The 20829-nt window shown below is 39.4% G+C and overlaps 11 protein-coding genes across 12 annotated transcripts; 5 read left to right on the top strand and 6 right to left on the bottom strand.

Annotated features, from left to right (window-relative positions):
* Positions 1-343: 343 nt before the first annotated feature.
* Positions 344-3011, bottom strand: BBOV_IV006810 (Ribosomal protein S5 N-terminal domain family protein). Its single transcript, XM_001610555.2, has 7 exons — positions 2663-3011; positions 2391-2629; positions 2148-2356; positions 2031-2113; positions 1964-1995; positions 1832-1929; positions 344-1796 (listed from the first exon to the last, which is right to left on the bottom strand). The coding sequence occupies exons 1-7, from the start codon at positions 2941-2943 to the stop codon at positions 402-404; spliced, it is 2337 nt and encodes a 778-aa protein (XP_001610605.1). The 5' UTR covers positions 2944-3011; the 3' UTR covers positions 344-401.
* Positions 3012-3166: 155 nt separating this feature from the next.
* On the bottom strand, positions 3167-5150 carry BBOV_IV006800 (putative integral membrane protein). The gene is made up of 2 exons (XM_051767165.1): positions 4820-5150; positions 3167-4642 (listed from the first exon to the last, which is right to left on the bottom strand). The coding sequence occupies exons 1-2, from the start codon at positions 4941-4943 to the stop codon at positions 3384-3386; spliced, it is 1383 nt and encodes a 460-aa protein (XP_051623285.1). The 5' UTR covers positions 4944-5150; the 3' UTR covers positions 3167-3383.
* Positions 5151-5517: 367 nt separating this feature from the next.
* Positions 5518-7241, bottom strand: BBOV_IV006790 (chaperonin GroL family protein). Its single transcript, XM_001610553.2, has one exon. It carries the CDS (start codon positions 7221-7223, stop codon positions 5553-5555), a length of 1671 nt encoding a protein of 556 aa, XP_001610603.1. The 5' UTR covers positions 7224-7241; the 3' UTR covers positions 5518-5552.
* Positions 7242-7418: 177 nt separating this feature from the next.
* Positions 7419-9190, top strand: BBOV_IV006780 (Nucleotidyltransferase domain family protein). The gene has a single exon (XM_001610552.2). It carries the CDS (start codon positions 7657-7659, stop codon positions 9100-9102), a length of 1446 nt encoding a protein of 481 aa, XP_001610602.1. The 5' UTR covers positions 7419-7656; the 3' UTR covers positions 9103-9190.
* Positions 9191-9317: 127 nt separating this feature from the next.
* Positions 9318-10791, bottom strand: BBOV_IV006770 (uncharacterized protein). Its single transcript, XM_001610551.2, has one exon. It carries the CDS (start codon positions 10718-10720, stop codon positions 9380-9382), a length of 1341 nt encoding a protein of 446 aa, XP_001610601.1. The 5' UTR covers positions 10721-10791; the 3' UTR covers positions 9318-9379.
* Positions 10792-11046: 255 nt separating this feature from the next.
* BBOV_IV006760 (putative methionine aminopeptidase) lies at positions 11047-12900 on the bottom strand. Its single transcript, XM_001610550.2, has 9 exons — positions 12710-12900; positions 12502-12560; positions 12294-12468; positions 12023-12195; positions 11907-11948; positions 11567-11791; positions 11324-11469; positions 11187-11288; positions 11047-11152 (listed from the first exon to the last, which is right to left on the bottom strand). The coding sequence occupies exons 1-9, from the start codon at positions 12857-12859 to the stop codon at positions 11094-11096; spliced, it is 1131 nt and encodes a 376-aa protein (XP_001610600.1). The 5' UTR covers positions 12860-12900; the 3' UTR covers positions 11047-11093.
* A 383-nt stretch (positions 12901-13283) lies between these two features.
* BBOV_IV006750 (uncharacterized protein) lies at positions 13284-14167 on the bottom strand. Its single transcript, XM_001610549.2, has 6 exons — positions 13936-14167; positions 13805-13901; positions 13597-13766; positions 13482-13561; positions 13393-13446; positions 13284-13357 (listed from the first exon to the last, which is right to left on the bottom strand). Exons 1-6 carry the CDS (start codon positions 14047-14049, stop codon positions 13288-13290), a joined length of 585 nt encoding a protein of 194 aa, XP_001610599.1. The 5' UTR covers positions 14050-14167; the 3' UTR covers positions 13284-13287.
* Positions 14168-14437: 270 nt separating this feature from the next.
* Positions 14438-15630, top strand: BBOV_IV006740 (thioredoxin family protein). Its single transcript, XM_001610548.2, has 5 exons — positions 14438-14876; positions 14955-15113; positions 15151-15211; positions 15247-15363; positions 15458-15630. Exons 1-4 carry the CDS (start codon positions 14577-14579, stop codon positions 15327-15329), a joined length of 603 nt encoding a protein of 200 aa, XP_001610598.1. The 5' UTR covers positions 14438-14576; the 3' UTR covers positions 15330-15363; positions 15458-15630.
* A 47-nt stretch (positions 15631-15677) lies between these two features.
* Positions 15678-17112, top strand: BBOV_IV006730 (RNA recognition motif domain containing protein). Its single transcript, XM_001610547.2, has 6 exons — positions 15678-15837; positions 16107-16238; positions 16276-16354; positions 16392-16485; positions 16602-16721; positions 16936-17112. Exons 1-6 carry the CDS (start codon positions 15829-15831, stop codon positions 17090-17092), a joined length of 591 nt encoding a protein of 196 aa, XP_001610597.1. The 5' UTR covers positions 15678-15828; the 3' UTR covers positions 17093-17112.
* A 143-nt stretch (positions 17113-17255) lies between these two features.
* On the top strand, positions 17256-18881 carry BBOV_IV006720 (PPPDE putative peptidase domain family protein). 2 transcript variants are annotated; one of them, XM_001610546.2, is made up of 5 exons: positions 17256-17444; positions 17483-17549; positions 17590-18454; positions 18577-18709; positions 18789-18881. In XM_001610546.2, exons 1-5 carry the CDS (start codon positions 17442-17444, stop codon positions 18873-18875), a joined length of 1155 nt encoding a protein of 384 aa, XP_001610596.1. In that variant the 5' UTR covers positions 17256-17441; the 3' UTR covers positions 18876-18881. The 2 variants fall into 2 exon arrangements, with proteins under 2 accessions (XP_001610596.1, XP_051623284.1); XM_051767577.1 differs by having other exon boundaries at positions 18751-18844.
* A 15-nt stretch (positions 18882-18896) lies between these two features.
* BBOV_IV006710 (DnaJ domain family protein) lies at positions 18897-20377 on the top strand. The gene is made up of 3 exons (XM_051767813.1): positions 18897-19165; positions 19385-19603; positions 19773-20377. Exons 1-3 carry the CDS (start codon positions 18953-18955, stop codon positions 20346-20348), a joined length of 1008 nt encoding a protein of 335 aa, XP_051623283.1. The 5' UTR covers positions 18897-18952; the 3' UTR covers positions 20349-20377.
* Positions 20378-20829: the final 452 nt, after the last annotated feature.

The raw sequence follows: 20829 nt of genomic DNA, 5'->3' as shown, positions 1-20829 counted from the left end.
ACCAGACAAAATAAGGATAACACCCGTGATTTTACAGCAGCTGATCGTAGTTTTTATGATCATACTAGTGACAATCTTCGGATTGATGTGGATGCTTGGGATTCACACGCCAATATGCCTTGAAAAGCCAACAACGCACTCAGCTCACAAGAAGGACCATTGAGAACTAATTGTTCCAAGTAGAAGAATATGTTTAATTGGAGTCCCTGAACTATGCAAAAGATGACATCGCAAAGGCACTGGATTGCCTAAAAGCACATGGTATCCACAAAACATGGATGCAACTATTGCCTTATGTTAATGTTTAAACAATATATTAGTTGTGATATAGCGTATGTATTGTGGACTGCTATCATCAAGCAGTGATATAATGCATGGACGTTACATTTAGATATAACGTATTAAACTGCAGTCTCCTGGGCTACAGGTAATTGCTCAGTAGCGTTAGACCTAGGAGCCTTGGGAACTGATGTAGAAATCCATTTAGACCTAACACGCTCCTGCTCAAGTACCTCAAGAGGTGACCTGAATTTATGAGCAGAATAACTAGGAACCTCAGGAATCACCTCCTCAGGTAATACAACACGACGTAAATGACGACGGAAGTGTACACGCTTCAAGTTCTTTAACCCCTCAGTCTTAGCCTTGTATTCCTTGGAGATAGGCATGAACCAGTTATCAGGCCAGTGGACCGTATGGTCACCAGGGCTGCCAATATACACGTAACGCTGACCAGTTGCATTGCACATAGTCCTACGGGAATAAATCTGCTCCAGGGCCTTGCGCAAAGCCTTAGCACGAGTTAACCAGGATTTACGACCATGGAATGTAACTCTACAGTTGTCAAGACCAATCAGGTATACCAGAGGTAGGTACTTCCTATTAGTACGAATACCAGAACCCATCTTACGGGGTTTAATATAAACACGACAGCCATACTCCTGACCTAAAACTGGTGTGGTCAAAGGCTCCTTAGGATCATAGTCAATGAAGTACATGTTACGCAGAGCCTGCTGAACTGCACTGGCACGCGCAGTACCGACGTCATTGCCAAAACCAACACCTGTGCCAAAATAACCACGACCGTCACCAACAGCAACTATAATACGCAAAAAGTAGACGCGACCCTCCTTAGTCATGGTACGCATGCGACGGCGTTCAAGAACGCAGGAACGCAAGTTGTCCAACTTAAGAGTAGGGTCAATGCCCTCCTTAGTACGTACATAATAGTTGCGCTTGGGGTCGAATTGGGCACCAGCAGGTACCTTGTAACTGATAGTGTTATTCTCTACGGTGCCAGCACCCACACTACTCTGGAATTCCAACTCCTCCTCTATCATACGATCGAATACACGATTGCAGTCGCGAACGGCTTGGTCACGAGTTATAGTAGAAACCCGGGAGGAGTACATGGAAACTATAAACTCAAGGTCACTCTGCGATAAAACGGGTTCCGAAGCTTCCAGGCGCATTGGTGTGTCAGTGGCGCATTGGGAAGAAGGCAGTATACCAGCACGCATGAACACTGCTGATGGAGACCAGTAGTCAGCGTCTAACTCATGTTCACGACCATGAGCAAAGATACCGAGCAACTTCACACAAGTATCAATGTTAACAGGAAACATAGCACCAGACCCTGAAGATGAATCTACAGTAGAAATATCCTGTGATTCCCCAAAAAATGTAGAAACTATACTGCGATTACGTAAACCAAACCAGTCCTTGAGGCCTATTTTACGTAAAGAGTCTAGTAGATCATCAAGCATCACTCGAGTTACTCCAGCAGTTACAGTGGGCTGGGTGCAGTATGTATCAAGAACATAGAACCTACATGTAAGAGCTGGAGAAGGCCCAAGAGGTAATCACAAGCACGATCCAATGGGTATCCCACTCGACGCTCATCTAAAAGGCGCTCGGGATATGGAAGTCCTAGAAACGTAAAGACATAGACATAACAACCAACCATCATAAGGCAAGTCACGTTTTATGTCATACCTAAAAACATATGTACACCTAAACTGAATGCATACCACTCGGAGGTTTCAGAACGACCTATAATAGCACGATTGTGACCTACGCGCTCTAAATGAGCGCTTAACCAAGTTGATATTTCCTGTAGATATACATACACAACCACGTGAACATACACTGGAGTCTATGCCCTCTAATTCAGGAGCAAGCAGCGGTTTAATACTCGGCCACACCGTACCAGACCAGTGATCCACATTGCTGCCGTCACGCTTAAGACCCAGGAATTCACATAAACGGTCATAATGGTCACCAGGTTGCGGTGTGCTCGAGTGCGCACCAAGATGTGAACATAGTCTTGCGATGTCAGTGGAAATGGAGTGCATCACTGTAACTAATCAAGGCGTATAACACAAACCCACATGCATACATAGCAGATGCATAGTCTTCATCAGTAAATAAAGGGTCCGATATACAACTAGTGTCCAAGCTGGAGTCAACAGGCACCAACTCAGTGAAACACTCGGTTTGGTTCTCCTCAAGTGTCCTGTCCATACGATCCTTCATGCCAATAAATGACTGCTCCTCAAAAAAATTGGGAGCTTCTGGACGAATTAACCGATATATGCGATATGCCTCGTTGATATCGTCACGTTGGTCGCTGTAACCTATGTACGCAAATGCTATTACCTACATTCGAGCAGTCGTGTCACCAATTGTGCTCGATGCATCTTCACTCAACAGTTGCTGAGCACGATCTGGATTAAATAGCGATGCCAACTCAGCATGGACGTTACTCAGTTCCTTGGCAACAGCACACTTCTCATAACGAATGTTACGTAAAGTAGCGCCCATACGCTCACGCTGATCTGCCAATAAGCGGTCGTAACGTAGATGATAGGGCCCTTGCTGACGTCGAAGTACACGCTGAACGTGACCACGAGCTGCAAGGAAACAACGACATACACGAATCATGAGTAGCAACTACACCCCGCGCGATGGCATACTAACTGGCAAAATAGTACATATTCTTCACACATAAAGCTATATAAGCTATACAGGACATAATTAGTCATCATTACTGTGTTTTAAGATAAATGTGGACACATGTGTAACGACTGGTGGCACTATCAGTATATCTTATAGAGACACAACAACGGTTCTAGATATATTACATTATAGAGATAATAGGTCCATCCATGCGAAGCAACTATTTAAAATTAGTGTCGCTGTCGCAATAAATGGGAATGGTCCATGTTTATACATGAACATGGCAACAACCGATAGCGATATCTTCCAACGATGAACCGGAATACAAATGTCTTTAAAACCAAACAGTAGCATAGGAAATGCTATTAACGTCGTTATACACAGAAATGGCATAAAGACAACAACTACGATAGTGTACAACACCCTCAGTTGAAGGCGCAAAGCGCTGAGGAAAAGTCTTGCCACATAAATATCTGCTTCCCTTCCCTACAAGTCAGTATCAAAAGTGGTACCCAGACGAAAATCTGAAGGTACATATAAGGAGCAGAAAACGGAACACCGTAAACAGATATGTAAAACAGCAAACTGCAGATCCAAAAGTTCAATAAACTTAACAAGGACCAAAACCAATTCAAATTCATAGTAGACTTGGACATGTCACTCAACTCAAGTAACTGAGTTAAAACAGCATTGATCCATAACATCAACATGCCCATGGAAAATCCACAAACAATCTGCATTGGAGAACCGTAACCAGTAATGATGCTTATTATAATCAAGGATAACGCATACAGGAATATCACAGCCTGTAAAATTAAACGAGTTATACCAACCCAAACACGTTCCTTGAAATAATGAAGCGAAAATATGTTACGCAAATATGATGCATCAGATGATTTGCGAAGCACTAACTCAAAAGTAGTGCAGGACATATAAGTCAAAAAGAAAGTACTCTCACTAATCAACTGATGGCCTAACCTAGGAGACCACATGCCTAACGGGAATTTGTCACGTAAATGAGCACAAGTCTCCAGTGAATATGCATTCAAAGCGATAGATCCATGAATACGAGATGCAAGCAAAGTAGCATGAGTACCCATGAAAAATACTAAATGGTACAGTAACATCCAAAGAGAATTCAAACAAATGGAGTGGAAACTTAACCACTGACAACGTGAGGCCTTGGGCTCCACAGATGAACCGTCTTTGGGATCAGAATTATCAGGAGAGTTATCCTTGAGTTCATTGCCAATAGTAGCGACACTATTCAAACGACTGGGAATAGTAGGGTTCAACGAAGTAACAAAACCGCCACTATGCACTTTGCGAGGACTCCAATTTACCTGACTTTGCGATATGGTGGCGTCATACGAAGAGATTCCATGAGTAGAAGCACGAGGTGCTGGATTCTCACACATAATAGTCATAAAACCCTCATGGCGGAAACAGTCACCTGCATCAATGCCCAAAGAGGACCCGATCTTAGAGCGCTCATTCAAGCCATCAGAACGGCTACTACCACTGTAAGTAGAAGAACCAGCAGTCTCGTCAGTGATACATGGGTTCTCAGGATAGCCACTGTCAAACTTTGGAAGTAATAATAAACATTGTAACACAACCAATGCTATAAAAATACTCAAATTGTATTCCGCAGTGCCTTGACATGAAGTAAATTTGCGAAAAACTGAAGTGGAATGATCTCATAAAGTTAGCACGGAAGTGTAATAAAAAAGTATGCATATTGCAAATTAACTAGGGTATAGTACGCCAAAAAAATTGAAAGGCATATTCTACATGGTACACAAAAGATATATATCACCTTCCATACAACGGATATTACATATAAATACCTAAAACTTACGAGTCTCAGGACCGTTCAGCAGGCCTATAGAAAGCAATAAAGTAGATCCGGAAAAAATAAAATAGACCGTCGCAAGCCTGCGGGGCACCAAATGGGATAATGCCAAGAGCAACTCATCACGCATCGTGAGAATAAGAGACAAACCAACACATCGAGGTTAATCCCATAAAGTCAAAATATCACATCCTGGTTCACAAAGAAATCAAAATGGATAATGCACGCGCACCAAAGTGTTGCGACGCTATACACATCATACAAAACACATCCCACTAGCATCACAATAAATAAAAGATAACACTAACCAGGTACATAGAAAGTATAAATATATTTAAGATACCAGATACACCGATTCGTAAGTGGGCAGAGAATCACGCGTAATAATAAAAGACCCACTAACGAATACAAGGAACCACTGTGCTCCAGGATATAGACGCTGTATTCTTGGACAATTGCGTAACATAGCACTAGTAACGAACAGATTCAATGGTTAATTGCCTGTTTCAATGCACCCAGTGGAGAAAAAAACACCAAACAGGCCTATGCGATTTGACATACGTATTCCATTGCCCTGGGACATAACGATTGTATTTAACATCGCATTATAGCAGCAGTATAACGTCAATTTAGCATACAAAGAATGAATACTATATTTTAATACCCAGTGTTTCCAAGTGGTGTGAAATTTTAACGAGCCGAAGGGTATACATATGCTGCGTTTATTTAAAAAGAATGCTCAGTACATAGGTTGCTGCATGGCGTCGTCCGCCACCTCCTTGTCCTTCTTGCAGTCATAAATAGCTACCTCAGAAGTAGTCATCAAAGAGGCTACAGAAGCAGCATCAGTAAGAGCAGTCTTAACAACCTTAGTAGGGTCAATAATGCCAGCAGCAACAAGGTCACAGTACTCACCAACCTGAGCGTTGAAACCATGGCAAACATTGTCGATACCAAGAAGACGCTCAGCAATCACAGAGCCCTCAAAACCAGCGTTCTGAGCTATCTGCTTAACGGGAGCTTGAACAGCCTCACGAATTATATCAACACCAACCTTTTGGTCATAGTTCTTAGTCTCGATCTCAGCCAAACGCTTAGAACCATGCAGAAGAGCACTACCACCACCGGGAACTATACCACCCTCAACAGCAGCCTTAGTAGCACAAAGAGCATCGTCAACACGGTCACGAGTCTCACCAACCTCAACCTCACTGGCACCACCAACACGAATTATAGCAACACCGCCAGTCATACGAGCTAAACGCTCCTTCAATTTGTCAGATTCGTAACTAGAGTCGCACCCCTTGAGCATAGCACGAATGCCCTCACAACGCTCCTCAACAGACTTCTTGTCACCCATGCCCTCAACAAGAATAGTGTGGTCACGAGTTACAGTGGCACTCTTAGCACGACCTAAAGTAGATACAAGGTCACCGTCAACAGAAAAGTTAGTGTCACCAGATAAGGTGGCACCGGTCATAGCAGCCATGTCCTCCATAGTAGCCTTACGATGCTCACCAAACCCTGGTGGCTTCACAGCACACACCTTCAAACCCAAACGCAGCTTGTTAACTATCAAAACAGCCAAAGCCTCGCCGTCGACATCCTCAGAGACAATCAGTAAAGGAGCCTGCTGCTGAAGCACATGCTCAAGAACTGGGAGAATCTGCTTGACATTAGATATCTTCTCATTAGTCAAGTAGATATAAGGATTCTCAAACTCTACCTTCATGTCCTTTACATTAGTCACAAAGTGAGGTGATATGTAACCCTTGTCCCACTTCATACCCTCAACAACCTCCAACTCATGCTGGAGAGTCTTGCCCTCAACAACAGTAATGGTGCCCTCCTTACCAACCTTGTCCATGGCATCAGTAATCAACTTACCAATCACACGGTCGCCGTTGGCAGATATAGTGGCAACATTAAGAATCTCATCACTGGTAGTCACCTCCTTCTTTATGGAATCCAAGTACTTCACAACACACTCAACAGCCATGTTAATACCACGTAACAAGTCCATGGGATTCAAACCAGCATCAACAGCACGACAGCCACGCTGGAATATAGCACGAGCTAAAACAGCAGCAGTAGTAGTACCGTCACCAGCCTTGTCATTAGTATTAGAAGATACCTGACGAACAAGCTGAGCACCCATGTTCTCAAGCTTATCAGAAAATTCAATCGATTTAGCAACTGTCACACCGTCCTTAGTGATCTTAGGAGCGCCATAGGGCTGAGATATTACAACATTGCGACCCTTAGGACCAAGAGTAACAGACACAGCGTCAACCAAACGATTCACACCACTCAACAAACCCTGACGGCATTGCACAGAATGCTTCACCTCCTTAGCAAAAAAACGACGCTGCGTCTGGAAGACGCCACGAGCTAAAGTAGAACGATGCATCCTTAGTGAATAAAGTATAGCTATACACAAAAATAGTGTATAATGGACAACCTAACAAAATTATTTAATAACTTAATTGAATTAATCAATGTCAAAGTGGATAGTGATAAATTAAATAGAGGAACAACACTAAGGGAAGCTAGGAATTCAACCTATGGGGAAGTAATAGACAACGATGCCAATAATATGACTCATTAAAATAGATACTCAACAAAGTGACACATTAACATAATGTGCAAGAGTGTGTACGAACCAAGGAATCCAGTAACAAATAAAATAACACCAACTACATGTGTTAAGCCATAGGATAACTATACGTAATGAAGCCTTCCTAAATAATAAGACCACACCTTGCATATATGTGCCCTAAAATGAACTGGAAAATGAATATATTTACCTAATATCAAGGATATTAACCTGAATTTTGCAAGAAATGGTTATTGAACTATGCGGAAAATGTGTAACACCGAACTGGACAAAGTTTCTATGCTGCAGCCTCAACACATCCAAACTGGGTATAGTGAAACCTCTACTTACACAAAAGCTACAAAGGTTTGTATATGTGCATACCAAACGATTAACAACCACAACGAGAACAAACCGATCGATTAAACACCAAGATGAAAAGATACCAGACGACTGTTATACAGATCATAACATATACCCATTGAACTTAATAGATGATAATCGCAATAAAAGCTGGGAAAGAGCATTTATACAATTGAGAAGACAGAAAGAAGGATTATTAAGGAAAAAGGATGATTGCCCTGATGATCCACCATCTAATGGTCAAGATAATATCCATTCAATAGCATCTAAACAAGATGATGATCACTCAATGTCAGATTTCGAACGGCTGACCACGCCAACAATGAATAATGAACAGCTGAAAATAATTAGTGAACAAATAGTCAAGCTAGTGGAATCGCAATTAAAAGAAAGGTTAAATCCAAAGTGCTCAGTATGCGTATTTGGAAGCGCTATCAACGGACTGTGGACAGATGCAAGTGACCTTGATATATGTGTACAAATACCAAATGTTACATCAAGAAGCGCAACCATCAGAAATCTTAGAAGAATTGCATTTCTACTGGAACCGTTGGCACCGGCACGGGGGTTTGAAAATAGATTTACAGCCAAAATACCACTTTTGCACTGGAAAAATGAAAGACCAAATAAACGAGCGGGGCATCCTATTATACAAGCACTCAAGACGTCAATAGATATCTCAGTCAACAATGTCCTGGCAATATCAAATTCAGCACTTATAGGAACATATGTGGCATGTGATCACAGAGTGAGAAACCTAATACTGGCAATCAAACTATGGGCAAGAGCAAGAGATTTAAACGATAGATCGAAAGGTACACTGGGATCATTCGCATTGTCCATCATGGCAATACATTTCTTACAACGATGTAACCCACCAATACTAGTGTCAATACAAGATCTAGCTATTGCAGATAACGAAATACCGCGATATGTAAGCGGTATAGATGTTAGATTCACAACCGACCTAAATCGCATAAACGAAGAACTACAATGGTTAACAAAAGGTGAAAGAAATAAAAGTAACGTGATTCAATTATTGCAAGAGTTCTTCTACTATTTCGGGTGGACATTCACAAAAAACACACAAACACCCATATGTATACGTAGCGTAGACTTCCAGTACATGGATACACAACTCACATTCCCACACAGAACAACTGGGTTCGATATGGATGAGAAGTTTATGCATGTTGACAACCCATTTGAAATCGGTATCGATGTGGCGAACATATCGTTCCATCAGAGAAATAGACTCATAACTGAAATCAGACGCGCCCACAAAATACTCAAAGCAGGAGGAAAGTATCAAGATATACTACAAGATTAAATAGTAATACCTTATAGTCGGGAGTCAATATACACAATACTCACAGTAGATAAATTCACTAAAGTACTCAATCAACATGGAATACAAACACCAGAAAGTGATAAGTATACATGAGTGATAGTTGATTTGAGAAGAGCTAATTATAACGACATTTTCATGCTCAATGTATATGAAATTTTCGTGTTAATTGGGTATTCAATTACGTAATGACTATGTATATAAGTATACAGAAATGACAGAACATGGAAGAGTGTTAGATACTTCGTTTTAAGCTTACTCAAAAGTCAAGAATTGCCTGTATCTTGGCGTATTCTGCATCAACCAATGCAGCCTTCTTTGCAAACTCTGCAGGATCCAATTTAACACGGTAACGATATATCCAATAAAGATATACTCCATCATTACCGAAACATTTAACGTCAAAGAAACCCTCCTTAGAGTTAATAGCCCTAGAAGTTTCAAGCAGTGACGTTTGTACAATGTCTAAAGTCTCCAAAGAAACTAAACAATAAAAACAATAACAACAATCATTCAAATTAACCAGCCATACACGAGAACTATCAGAAAAACCAGCATTGCGCAACTCATCAGCAATGACATCTGATCTAGAATGCATATCCAAAATACCTAAAGGTATAGAAAAATCAAGAAAACCAAAGTGAGAATCGTCTTCTAACCATTTAGGCGATGGCTCCACCAAAGCAGGTAATTTGTTCAACTGAGAGAGTTGTTGCACAATTGATGTGCAATCGAAAAAACCATTGGATCTCAAAAAATTGCTAAAGTATTCAACATACGATGATTCAGACGCATTCAACCTCGAACGAAGTAAAAAGGCATCATAGGAATAATGTAAATTAGGAGAACCCTTAGGGAAATAGTCATCCGCAGCAGTAAAGGCACGATCTGAACCACAGTCGCTCCTGTGGTCACTTGGCTGTAATATCCCTGAAATGACGTCATCAAGGCTCTGCGATAAAGTTATTTCATCAATGCTGCTGGTTTGTATATTGCCACTGAAGTCCTGGGACACAGGCGCAACTGAGCTATACCCAGCGTCAGAAGCAGGGAAAGTACTTGGACTGAAATGTTCATGGACAAAGGAACTAACTTCAATAGGGTCATCATCAGGTTGAATGTTTTTACCACTCTTGCACTTATAACCCTCAAATATCAACTTTACATTACTACGAGTTAACCATAAAGCACCACGACGTTCCACAGGGTCGTTGAATATACCAATCTTACCACAACATCGAATTGGATTACCCGTTAACAAATTAGCATGAAATACATCTAAACATGCAATGGGCTCGTATTCATAAGCAATGATCTCCCTCTGGCCGTCATTCAACACTAGACGCAGCATACGAGTGGTCATGGTATTGGACAAGTAAGAAGAGGACTCGTTTTCATCCTCACCCAAGTCCTCCTCATTACCAAGTTGACGGTAACGAGATACACGAACGTCTAAACATGATATAACCTGATATATTGCGATAGGGAATCTCATAAAAGAAGAGAATCTCGTAGAATCAGTACCAAGAATCCAATCACTGCGAATCCAGGAAGCGAAGTCAGCTCGCACGCCATCGTTAACTAAAAGTTCCTCGGCCATCTAAACTGCATTATACAGTTATATGCAAGACAGATAATAAACAGAAGGCCAACAAATCGAAATGTTCGCCATCCAAATTGATTACATTCAACATAAAGGCAAACAAACAAAGGTATATTCAAGACAACATTATAGCCATAAATGACATTAAATATAATATGATTAATCTACTGGTGTAATAGATTAATGAGCATTAACAATCGTGCATAAGCACAGTACACCGCCTACACATTACATCAAACATAATTATTCTAACCAACCACATGTAATTTTAAAATGAATTAATCAGATTATACCCTTAATGGCATAACAATTGATATGAGTCTCGGTAAATACATCCCAATTTGGGATATTGGTGCGAAATTTGGTAACGCTACACATCAAATTGAAGAGGTGGTGAAGAACCCAAAGGTTTAGTCAATATTTCAACACCTGAACATTGACATAACATATACCAAAACCTAACCTGTTTCAGTCACTAATAAAGTATGCTCAAACTGAGCGGATCTCTTGCCATCCACAGTAACAGCCGTCCAATCATCTGGCCATTTGCAGTCCCTCCACGTTCCTATAACAATATAAGCAACAAAAACATAAACATACCGAGGTTCAACATTGGCTCGATAGTAAAAATGTGACCAGGACGTAAAATGCCAATCGCCTTGCTGTTGCGATAATGTGGAACATTAGGAAGCGAATGGAAATCTTGACCCACGCCATGACCACAGTAAGTACGAACCACAGATAACCTAAAAACATATTGGGTACGTTAGATACATGATAATATATCTGTAATGTAAATACCGAGAACAAACTATTGCCATGGATTAATAATGCAGTACCTACCTGTATTCATCAGCAACCTTGTTTATTATATTGCCAATCTCGCGATAGTACATCCCAGGCTTGCATTGCTTTATGGCCTCCATTAAAGCCATATATGTGCCCTTTACAAGACGACGAGAATCTTCATCAACCTCACCAACAAAGTAAGTAGCATTCAAATCACTATGAACGCCATTCAAGTAAACAGATATGTCGATATTGATTATATCGCCGTCTTTAAGAGGTCTGAACAATAAATTATTAGGTGGAATACATCCTAGAATACCAATGAAAACAATGTTGCCAACAGATACAAGTTACGATTTTAACAGTAACATATATAATACAATAGAAACATTACCTCTTGTCTGGTATCCCGTGACATACAACCTCGTTAACAGATCTATAAACACATGATTTCATACAATGATCATAGTCCACGGTTATTTGGTAAACAATGGATATAAAATAACATACGTGCATAGTGATTTGGGGAAACCATAGTAGTTCAAAGGAGATGGATAAGCGTTGTGCTGTATAATGAAATCGTGAACCTTAGTATCTATTTCATCCGTGGTCACACCTGGAGCGATTAAACTAGCAGCAAAATCCAATGCTTTGCGACCTAAAATAGATGCCTTGCGTATCAACTGAAAAAGTGTTACATGTATAAAGCATGATTACAGGAAGTAAAAGATATAATACAGCAGTGTGATCAAAGAGAAGTAACTTCTAGCAACAAACGAACCTTTATTTGTTCAGGGGTATTCACCACAATGCGACCAGCATTCTTTAAGTTCACCTCCGATTTAGGCTCGCCATCCAATGCATAGTCAGGACATGATATATGAGATGGAACACGCTTCTGAGGAGTAACAGGCCAAGGACGTAATTCCCCAGTAAATTTAAAATTCTTAAAACGCCTAGAAGGATGTTCATTAAAAAATATAACTCACCTTAAATGAGGGTCATTAAGATCCAAATCGCCAGAGGAAACAGAACCAGATGTATCCTCCTGTATAAGTTATAAATACAAAAGCATATATACAAATGACACAGATTCATGTACAACTGAAGGAATACCTGGGATAATACACAACGTTAACACAAAGAATACACTATTGACAATACAACCAATAAAGTTATTATTCCGAATATACATACCTTATGTTTGGCGCTGTGGGACTTCCAATTAGCACCGAAACAACCTTGTGAACAAAAGATTTGTATATCACCCTTTGATTTGCAAACAGGACAAGCCAAGGTACTCTCAGTATCCAAACCACACCCGCAACAGACACGTGCCGCACTCATTTTTTATATTATTTGCAAATATTATTTCTCAATGGCACGTATATGGTTACACAACTAACACATGATAGGAGCAGTTACACAGCCTTCCTACATACCTAACGCCAGTAGATTAAAATATAGTCATGTCTTAATATCTAAATAATATGTATACTAAAGGTGTTTACTTCACTGGATATGATCATGAAAATAACGTCATACAAATTCTGTGATTCTACACATTACACATAACATTAAACAAGAAATTTATTGTTGTGACCATATAATCGAGATTAAAATTAGAAGTTACACCCATTTGAAATCGGTATCGATGTGGCGAACATATCGTTCCATCAGAGAAATAGACTCATAACAGAAATCAGACGCGCCCACAAAATACTCAAAGCAGGAGGAAAGTACCAAGATATACTACAAGATTAAATAGTAACACCTTATAGTCGGGAGTCAACCATCTCAAATAAACGCAAAATGCGCTCTATACGATCAAATAATGTGCATTCCCTGCATACATTTATGCACTGATAAATGACAATTACCCTTGGGAATCCATTGAGCCGTTCTCATTGCACTCGTGTAGTAAAGCGATGTAACTACAGGAATATGGAATATAGTCCCATTAACAAACCGATCAAGTGCTTTCGTCAACTCAACACGCAGCAGACACAGCTGCTGCAGACGACGACCTTCAACAGGTGCAACCACTGTCTAAACAACGTGAAACATAGTGAAAAGGAACATACCGGACGATGTAGATTCACATTTTTAGGCAACGCGCGATCGCCACCGGCACCATGGATATCACTCAACAAGCCAGATTCCAAACCACACTCTTCAACAATACGGTACTTGTGATGATCAATGCGCATACCCGAGCTAGTGTTAGATGCAGCGGGCACCGTGCTCATATCAACTGCAACAACATACAAAACCAACTCTAAAGAAATTTACCAGATTGTGATTTACGTGAAGGACCGCCAAACTCCCTGTTGCAACCACAACACTTTAAAATGCCATCACGGCTACGCATGAGTGGTACAGAATGGCACTGGAAATTATATAACACAAACCATTAACATTACCTCAGTACAAGTTTCAGACATCATGGCCCAACCAGACAAGAGCAAACTCGCCATTGACTCAGTAGTGGACGACCGATCATCACGACCAAACACAGCGCTATCGGAATTGTCCATTGTGAAACATCTATAAATAGAAAAATTAGTTTGACTCAATACTAGTCACAGACAATAACGGAAAAGTGCAACCAAAACCAATGACAGCGAGCAATCCATCCAATGTTACATTAAATACGGAACCTTAGCTGCCGTGTGGTAATATACATGACCTAGAAGTGCAGAGCACTATCCAATATATTCACCTATTATTACACACCCAGCCTTCCACACACCAAACACAAAATAACACATCTGTTATACACAATAACAATCATAGACGTTGATAGACACTTGTAAATTCAGGAATTAATAGAGCGCGGTCATAATGTCAATACTCCCTGCAATCATGACAGTGACGTACACCAACGACCGCAGTGCGCACTAGGATGTGACCACACATATCACAACTCGATATCATAACCCAGTAACTACTGGCTAAAAAGTGGTCACGGAGCCATGTAACAAGAATCGCAAAGTGATTTTGCTCAAAGGGCATCCATAAGACAACATCTACTTTAGCCCTGTTTAGATATATACTGATTAAAATGGCAAGATCAAACGACGTGGAAGAACTTGCCAAAAAGGTTAGGGATAACGTGCTCACAGCACTGTTGGAGAAGGAGCGTGAAGTAGACGAAGAATTAGATAACATAAAACACATGGAGGCAAAAATATCGCACTTAAGAAATGATGAAACCCTGGAACGCTTCCGCGAAGCCAGAATGCGCAAACTAAAGGAAATAAACGCTAAAAGGATGCAGTACATGAACGATGGATACTGCAAACTTATCGATGTGGACTCAGATTCGCAATTCTTTGACGTCTGTAGAAACACTAAATTCGTGGTAAGTTTGACATATTCTCTAACCGTGGCGAACCATACACGCCAGTATAGTATGAAAACGAATAATAAACTAACGCAGGTGGCACACTTTTACAGACCTACCACCGTTAGGTCACAATACCTAGATGGGAAAATGCACGAAATATGCCTAAACTACTTCAACACCAAGTTCATACGAGTTAACGTAGAGAAGACACCCTTCCTATGCGAAAGGTTCAACATATGGTGCATACCAACAGTAGGTAAACAACAAACATAGACATAAGATAACATAGCTCATGATCATCATCGACGGAAAGACAAACCATAGCATCATAGGATTCGATGAATTCGGAGGTAATCAGACAATATAAGCAATACATAACTCACAGGAGATGGGTTCACAGTAGATGACTTCACTAAAGTACTCAATCAACATGGAATACAAACACCAGAAAGTGATAAGTATACATAAGTGACATTCAATGTTGACAAGAGGAGACAATATGGTAAGCAATAACAAAGTCATATTTTAATAATCTCTGCTGGGATAAAAGCATTTTAGGGTTCATGTATCTTTATAACATGTAAATATTAATGTAGACATCGTGGCGGACGCTTTGCCACCTCATGTGGAAGCATACGCGCTTCACATGAGTCGAAATAATGAAAAACAAAAGAATTGTGCTGTCCTTCCTTAGGATGATCTAAAACAGAAGTAAATAAAATTGGACAGATGCTGAACTGATTCAACAAGGCACCCCATGATTTTGTGATGCCTAGTCCTTATAATCCTTAGATTTATCAACTATCAGTCTATTGTGTTGACACAAAAACCAACGCATATTAAAATTGAGAGGTAGCATTTATAATCCTCCCACTAGACTTCCCAGTGGGTGGATCACACATTTGTGATGAATGTGTAATCGCGACATTGCAAATTTTGCATAGCAACTTCTCCGTAGGCTGCGAAAATGTCACAGGTAAGCAAATGTGATGGAATATGTATTGTCTTCTGATATAATAAAGAGGGTGTAGACGTGCACAATCCCAAGCGTTATGCGTACGACTACATTAAGAACGCTAGTGAACTACATCCTCAGGGGCCTATAAAGGGTTCCATAAATGCTACCAAATATTTATTTGAATATGTAATTTTCATCGTTATACTATGGCCTGGTGTTGTGACCCGTATCTCTTTAGTTAGCTAGTCACCCATATGATTAACCCTGTTTTAATGAATATGACGCAGGATAGTAAATGTCGAGTCTACGTAGGCAACCTCTCTTGGAGAGTAAAGTGGCAAGATCTTAAGGATCACATGAAACAAGTGGGAGAAGTAATTAGGGCTGATATCATAGAAGACTTCGATGGCAAATCAAAGGTATCTAACATTAATACTTAATACTGATAACAAACAGGGCTGTGGAATCGTCGAATTTGTAGATGAAATAACCGCACAAAGAGCAATGGACGAGCTCAATGACACTATGCTATTTGGTAAGATGTTCCATTGCCTTGTATATCCGTGTAATAGATCGGCCTATTTTTGTAAGAGAAGATAGAGAGAATGCATACAATTTCCGTAATACCAGGAGGCAAAATATGAATAGAGATTGGCCACCATACAGGTAGGTGACTTGGTTCACAATGGGCCTATTGCGCTATGATCCTGTGTTGTTTCATACGTCGTGTTTATCCGTGTTTTGGTACTTCTCAATCATAGTAAAGTGCTATAATGCCTCAGATCAATTAGAGGACCTGCTGGTGATATGGGCGGCATATGTATCGTCGTTACAAACTTGCAATGGAGAACATCGTGGCAAGATCTTAAAGACCTTTTCAAAACGTGCGCACCTATCAACAGGTAAGATATATGACGATTTCATGTTCATTTGTGTAACTCTATGCAATTTACATTACTGCGTTTGAAATATACAGGATCATCCCGTGATTGAATGTGATGGCTAAAATTAGATAATAGAATATGGAAATAGTCATGTTTCCCGATTTGTTGCATCCTAAAATTGTTATTCAATAGTTCGATGGATCTAGTAGCAACATTTTCATCCCGTTAACAGAGTGGACATCTTAACTAGAGAAGATGGCAAATCAAGAGGTGTAGCAAAAGTATACGTTCAATGTGAAGAAGACGCAAACGCCCTCATAAGTACCTATGATGGCTATGTCCTTGACGGAAGAGAAATATGCGTCAAATACGACGAAAGAGGAACATAATACATCACACGTTCTAACTTAAACAAGTTATATTTTAATCTTATAAAATATTAGAAATTGTGGTGTCTACCGTATGGTAACATGGAATACACGTGTAGCTGGTGGCATGTGGAGGGCAAAAAATAACAGGCATAAACGTAACACACTCTAAGTACACCTGTTGTCTTTTAGACAAGAAGCCATCGATTTTTTGTTTCATTGAAGACAGTAAAGCATACAGTGCTCCTATGATACAGTGTGTCATACAGTCAAAGGGGGGCGTCAGCAATAAAGTTTTAGGCATAGGAAACAAAAAAGGACCTATACAAATAGTTATGTCTAATGTATTGTTGTGTAAATATATTGAACCATGGTAAGAAAAACATATCATACGATTAATGTGTTAAACAGGAATCGAATCAAAAAACGACAGGCAACAACAACGGCTCCCTGACAAAGTCAAAACAGACCACGAATGGTATGTCTAATTTATATAGATATTACTGGACATATTTTAGAAGGGAGTACAAAGAAGGCAACAGTTTGTAACATTGCGGCCAACTCTGCAAGCTCGACAGAAATAATCGAACGTGTAATGGACAGCGGTAGGAACAGCATGATGATGAGATTAAACAGCCGTGGAAGTATAGTTGGAGAAAGGACAAAAACTCCAGAAGCAACGAAAAAACATGATCAACAAAGATCAATAACACGCTCAATTCACATCAACAAAGTTGTACACCGAGGATATGACAGCATTCTCTCGTCGTCAAGTAGGGAGTTTTCACCAACAGAATTCGATCTTGTAGAGAGACTTAAGGTGGTTACCCTAACTAAAACGCCGACCATGTCAAACAACTCAGGAACTATATCCATATCGGGGTCATCCGAAACAACTTCTGCGTCCTATCTGCTGGCATCAAGAGAAATAAAACGAGATGTACAGAAACCAGAAAGAAGGTTGCCGATTCGTAGAGGTTACAGTGATGATGTACATAACATGATCAAAAAAAGAGGAAATAGATTGTTCAAGACACAAAGCCACAACAGTCCCAGATCAAGCAGCAGCTCCGACTATGGCCATGTATACCTCAATATATACGATCTAGAGGCAGTAAACAGAGTTGTAAATGTTGTAGCAGGCACTTTTGGAGCCGGAGCATATCACGCAGGGGTGGAAATATACGGCTGTGAATATAACTTCGGATATACACCTCAGGGAGTATCAGGCATTGTCCAATCGCAGCCGAGATATCATGCAGCGCATAAATATCGCAGGAGCATAGATCTAGGAAAGACAATGTATACACCAAAAGAAGTAATGGAAATAGTCGAAATGATGAAGCCACTCTGGTTGGGAACTTCATACGATATTCTCAAAAAGTAAGTGATCTGTACCATATGCTTGTTGTGTAATGTAAACAAGGGTCTATGCGTCATTTCATGGCCGTGTGCCGTATTAGTTGTTCCACGATCTAATCGTTGTTTTACCTATCGAATTCCAGGAATTGTCTCAATTTCGCTGATGCGTTTTGTAAACAACTTGGAGTTGGTGCGATTCCCACCTGGGTTATGGGACTACAAAACAAAATCAACTGGACACGAGACAGCCTACAGAGCGGTGCAGCCAAACTTAAGGTAAGCTCTCATAGTTATAGTATAACATATTCTATTGTTAGTTTTGGCGAACTTAATGGCAGTAGACATTAATGTGTAGCAATTCGACGAAGCTGTTGGTATTAGCCGGGCCTTTGGGTCATTGTCAAGAAAACTAACCGGTGAATGTACCGGAGAAAATAAATAATTTTTATCTAATGTAAAAAATATAGTACAGTGTATTATTTTACATATGCTCAACACGCTCTGGCCTTGGATCATACCATGGCTGAGACCATCAAGTCGCTCCTGGATGAATGTTGTTATTATAAAATCCTAGGCGTCGAATTCGACGCAACCAATGAAGATATAAGAAAGAAGTATCTTGAAAGGGCTCGAACCTACCATCCAGATAAGCGACCGCCTGAGGAAAAGGATGATTGTAATATAGTATTCCACAAAATACAACAAGCATACGAATGCCTTTCAAACAAAGAAGTAAGTTTTATACATCCCCAAAAGAGTGGATAAAAGATGTCTAAATCTAGCTAGTATATGCAATATAATCCCTTGAATAAAGCGGATATGTATAATAAGAATATTTACCGTGTCGGATTCCATTAGTTTAAAGACGTTCTACTAACAACGTTGATACACGGAGTTCGTTATGATAGTAACGTAATTGAATCGATTAGCATAGAGTCATTATCAATGTAGAATAGAGAATGGTATAACAAGAATCGACAACGAATTCTAAAATCGAAAAAGACGCATGATAAGACAGAATTTGATATTTGGTATTATTTCAGACCATGCTATAATGGATTTGATGAATCGAAACCGAATAATTTCTACCAAGTTTACTCCAAGTGCTTCGCACAAATAGTTGAATTGGAAAAGGAAGAGCTGATACATGAAGGAAATGACGACATATACGTAAGTTTCATGAAACAATACCTGCAAACTAACTTCATTAATAAATTTATTGGTATATTCCCACAAGAAAGGAATTATTGTGTTATATCAGTGCTAACCAAATTGTAATATTGTTTTTACGTGATAATCCATCGCTGTGTCGTATTGTGTCTTGTTAATGATCTTGTAGGAGTATCCGCCATTCGGCACATCGCAAAGTACATCACAAGATGTTAACAAATTTTATAAGTTTTGGCATGATTTTGTCACCGTCAGAACATTCATTTGTGAAGAAAACTGGGAAATAGAAGGAAGAATGAATCGCAGATTTGTTGAAAGACAATATAAAAAGGAAAATAGTAAATTAAAAAAGGAATATAATGATAACGTAAGAAACCTCGTAAATATAGTTAAGAAAGTCGATCCAAGAGTACAAAGAATAAAAGAAGAGCAAAATGAACTGAAGATGCTCAAGGAACTGGATAAACTAAAAGTACAACAAAAAATTGAAGCAATGAAACATGTAATGAAAGAAGAAATCGTAAACAATATGAAGGATAACATTCATGAAATTGAGATGCAAAGAGAACTATTACGCAAACAAGAAGTTTGTAGAGTTTTTGCTTCTCACTATGAAGAGGATAAACCGCAAGTAGAAAAGGAATACTTTCCATGTGAAGTATGTAACAAAGTATTCGGGTCCAATAATCAATTGGAGAACCATCTTAGATCGAAACAGCACATCAAAAACGCAAAACTTAAATAAAAAATATATACAATATATATGCGTAGAATTATTATTTATATACACTTTCTTAAGTTAATACACTTTATAATCAAATTGTTCCCAAAAGATTTGAAATTGATATAGCCAACATGCTTATGGCATAATCATTAGCTATAAATCACTCGATAGTGTAAATTTTTTGTTCAGTGCTGCTATCAGAAATTCAATCATACCAAGGAACGGCTTATCTGAAGATTAACGTTTCAATGTATCAAACCAAAAAAGACGGACTCTCATATGATTAAATCACTGACTAAAATATTATGTAGTCAAATAGTACCGTAAATAATAATTTCATTAATATGAGATATTAAATATATAACACTCCATAGATAAAGCAACATCTAGTAAGATCAATTTGTAAATGCAATTCTAAATCGTTAATTTAATGTAAAATGGCAATAAAGACATCAACAAAATTGTTTTAATGATTAAGTCTTTATATAGTGAAAGACTATGT

Source organism: Babesia bovis (genome assembly GCF_000165395.2).
Source record: "Babesia bovis T2Bo chromosome 4 map unlocalized Chr4_1, whole genome shotgun sequence".
NCBI lineage: Eukaryota > Apicomplexa > Aconoidasida > Piroplasmida > Babesiidae > Babesia > Babesia bovis.
This window is presented reverse-complemented; position numbering and strand designations above follow the sequence as displayed.

What these genes read in the sequence shown, in the direction of transcription:
- BBOV_IV006810 (XM_001610555.2), bottom strand. Translation starts at nt 2,943, where the DNA reads ATGATTCGTGTATGTCGTTGTTTCCTTGCAGCTCGTGGTCACGTTCAG. An exon ending in GGTGACACGACTGCTCGAAT is followed by an intron (nt 2,630 to 2,662) that starts GTAGGTAATAGC and finishes CATAGGTTACAG; the next exon opens with CGACCAACGTGACGATATCA. An exon ending in CGTTCTGAAACCTCCGAGTG is followed by an intron (nt 1,996 to 2,030) that starts GTATGCATTCAG and finishes ATATGTTTTTAG; the next exon opens with GTATGACATAAAACGTGACT.
- BBOV_IV006800 (XM_051767165.1), bottom strand. Translation starts at nt 4,943, where the DNA reads ATGCGTGATGAGTTGCTCTTGGCATTATCCCATTTGGTGCCCCGCAGG. An exon ending in GCTGAACGGTCCTGAGACTC is followed by an intron (nt 4,643 to 4,819) that starts GTAAGTTTTAGG and finishes ATTCCACTTCAG; the next exon opens with TTTTTCGCAAATTTACTTCA.
- BBOV_IV006790 (XM_001610553.2), bottom strand. Translation starts at nt 7,223, where the DNA reads ATGCATCGTTCTACTTTAGCTCGTGGCGTCTTCCAGACGCAGCGTCGT.
- BBOV_IV006780 (XM_001610552.2), top strand. Translation starts at nt 7,657, where the DNA reads ATGGTTATTGAACTATGCGGAAAATGTGTAACACCGAACTGGACAAAG.
- BBOV_IV006770 (XM_001610551.2), bottom strand. Translation starts at nt 10,720, where the DNA reads ATGGCCGAGGAACTTTTAGTTAACGATGGCGTGCGAGCTGACTTCGCT.
- BBOV_IV006760 (XM_001610550.2), bottom strand. Translation starts at nt 12,859, where the DNA reads ATGAGTGCGGCACGTGTCTGTTGCGGGTGTGGTTTGGATACTGAGAGT. An exon ending in CCCACAGCGCCAAACATAAG is followed by an intron (nt 12,561 to 12,709) that starts GTATGTATATTC and finishes TAACTTATACAG; the next exon opens with GAGGATACATCTGGTTCTGT. An exon ending in TTCCCCAAATCACTATGCAC is followed by an intron (nt 11,949 to 12,022) that starts GTATGTTATTTT and finishes ATGTGTTTATAG; the next exon opens with ATCTGTTAACGAGGTTGTAT.
- BBOV_IV006750 (XM_001610549.2), bottom strand. Translation starts at nt 14,049, where the DNA reads ATGGACAATTCCGATAGCGCTGTGTTTGGTCGTGATGATCGGTCGTCC. An exon ending in TGTCTGAAACTTGTACTGAG is followed by an intron (nt 13,902 to 13,935) that starts GTAATGTTAATG and finishes TATAATTTCCAG; the next exon opens with TGCCATTCTGTACCACTCAT. An exon ending in ATGTGAATCTACATCGTCCG is followed by an intron (nt 13,562 to 13,596) that starts GTATGTTCCTTT and finishes CACGTTGTTTAG; the next exon opens with ACAGTGGTTGCACCTGTTGA.
- BBOV_IV006740 (XM_001610548.2), top strand. Translation starts at nt 14,577, where the DNA reads ATGGCAAGATCAAACGACGTGGAAGAACTTGCCAAAAAGGTTAGGGAT. An exon ending in GTAGAAACACTAAATTCGTG is followed by an intron (nt 14,877 to 14,954) that starts GTAAGTTTGACA and finishes AAACTAACGCAG; the next exon opens with GTGGCACACTTTTACAGACC. An exon ending in AGGATTCGATGAATTCGGAG is followed by an intron (nt 15,212 to 15,246) that starts GTAATCAGACAA and finishes CATAACTCACAG; the next exon opens with GAGATGGGTTCACAGTAGAT.
- BBOV_IV006730 (XM_001610547.2), top strand. An exon ending in ACTTCGATGGCAAATCAAAG is followed by an intron (nt 16,239 to 16,275) that starts GTATCTAACATT and finishes GATAACAAACAG; the next exon opens with GGCTGTGGAATCGTCGAATT. An exon ending in AGAGATTGGCCACCATACAG is followed by an intron (nt 16,486 to 16,601) that starts GTAGGTGACTTG and finishes ATAATGCCTCAG; the next exon opens with ATCAATTAGAGGACCTGCTG.
- BBOV_IV006720 (XM_001610546.2), top strand. An exon ending in GTCAAAACAGACCACGAATG is followed by an intron (nt 17,550 to 17,589) that starts GTATGTCTAATT and finishes GACATATTTTAG; the next exon opens with AAGGGAGTACAAAGAAGGCA. An exon ending in GCGGTGCAGCCAAACTTAAG is followed by an intron (nt 18,710 to 18,788) that starts GTAAGCTCTCAT and finishes ATTAATGTGTAG; the next exon opens with CAATTCGACGAAGCTGTTGG.
- BBOV_IV006710 (XM_051767813.1), top strand. Translation starts at nt 18,953, where the DNA reads ATGGCTGAGACCATCAAGTCGCTCCTGGATGAATGTTGTTATTATAAA. An exon ending in AATGCCTTTCAAACAAAGAA is followed by an intron (nt 19,166 to 19,384) that starts GTAAGTTTTATA and finishes TTATCAATGTAG; the next exon opens with AATAGAGAATGGTATAACAA. An exon ending in AAGGAAATGACGACATATAC is followed by an intron (nt 19,604 to 19,772) that starts GTAAGTTTCATG and finishes ATGATCTTGTAG; the next exon opens with GAGTATCCGCCATTCGGCAC.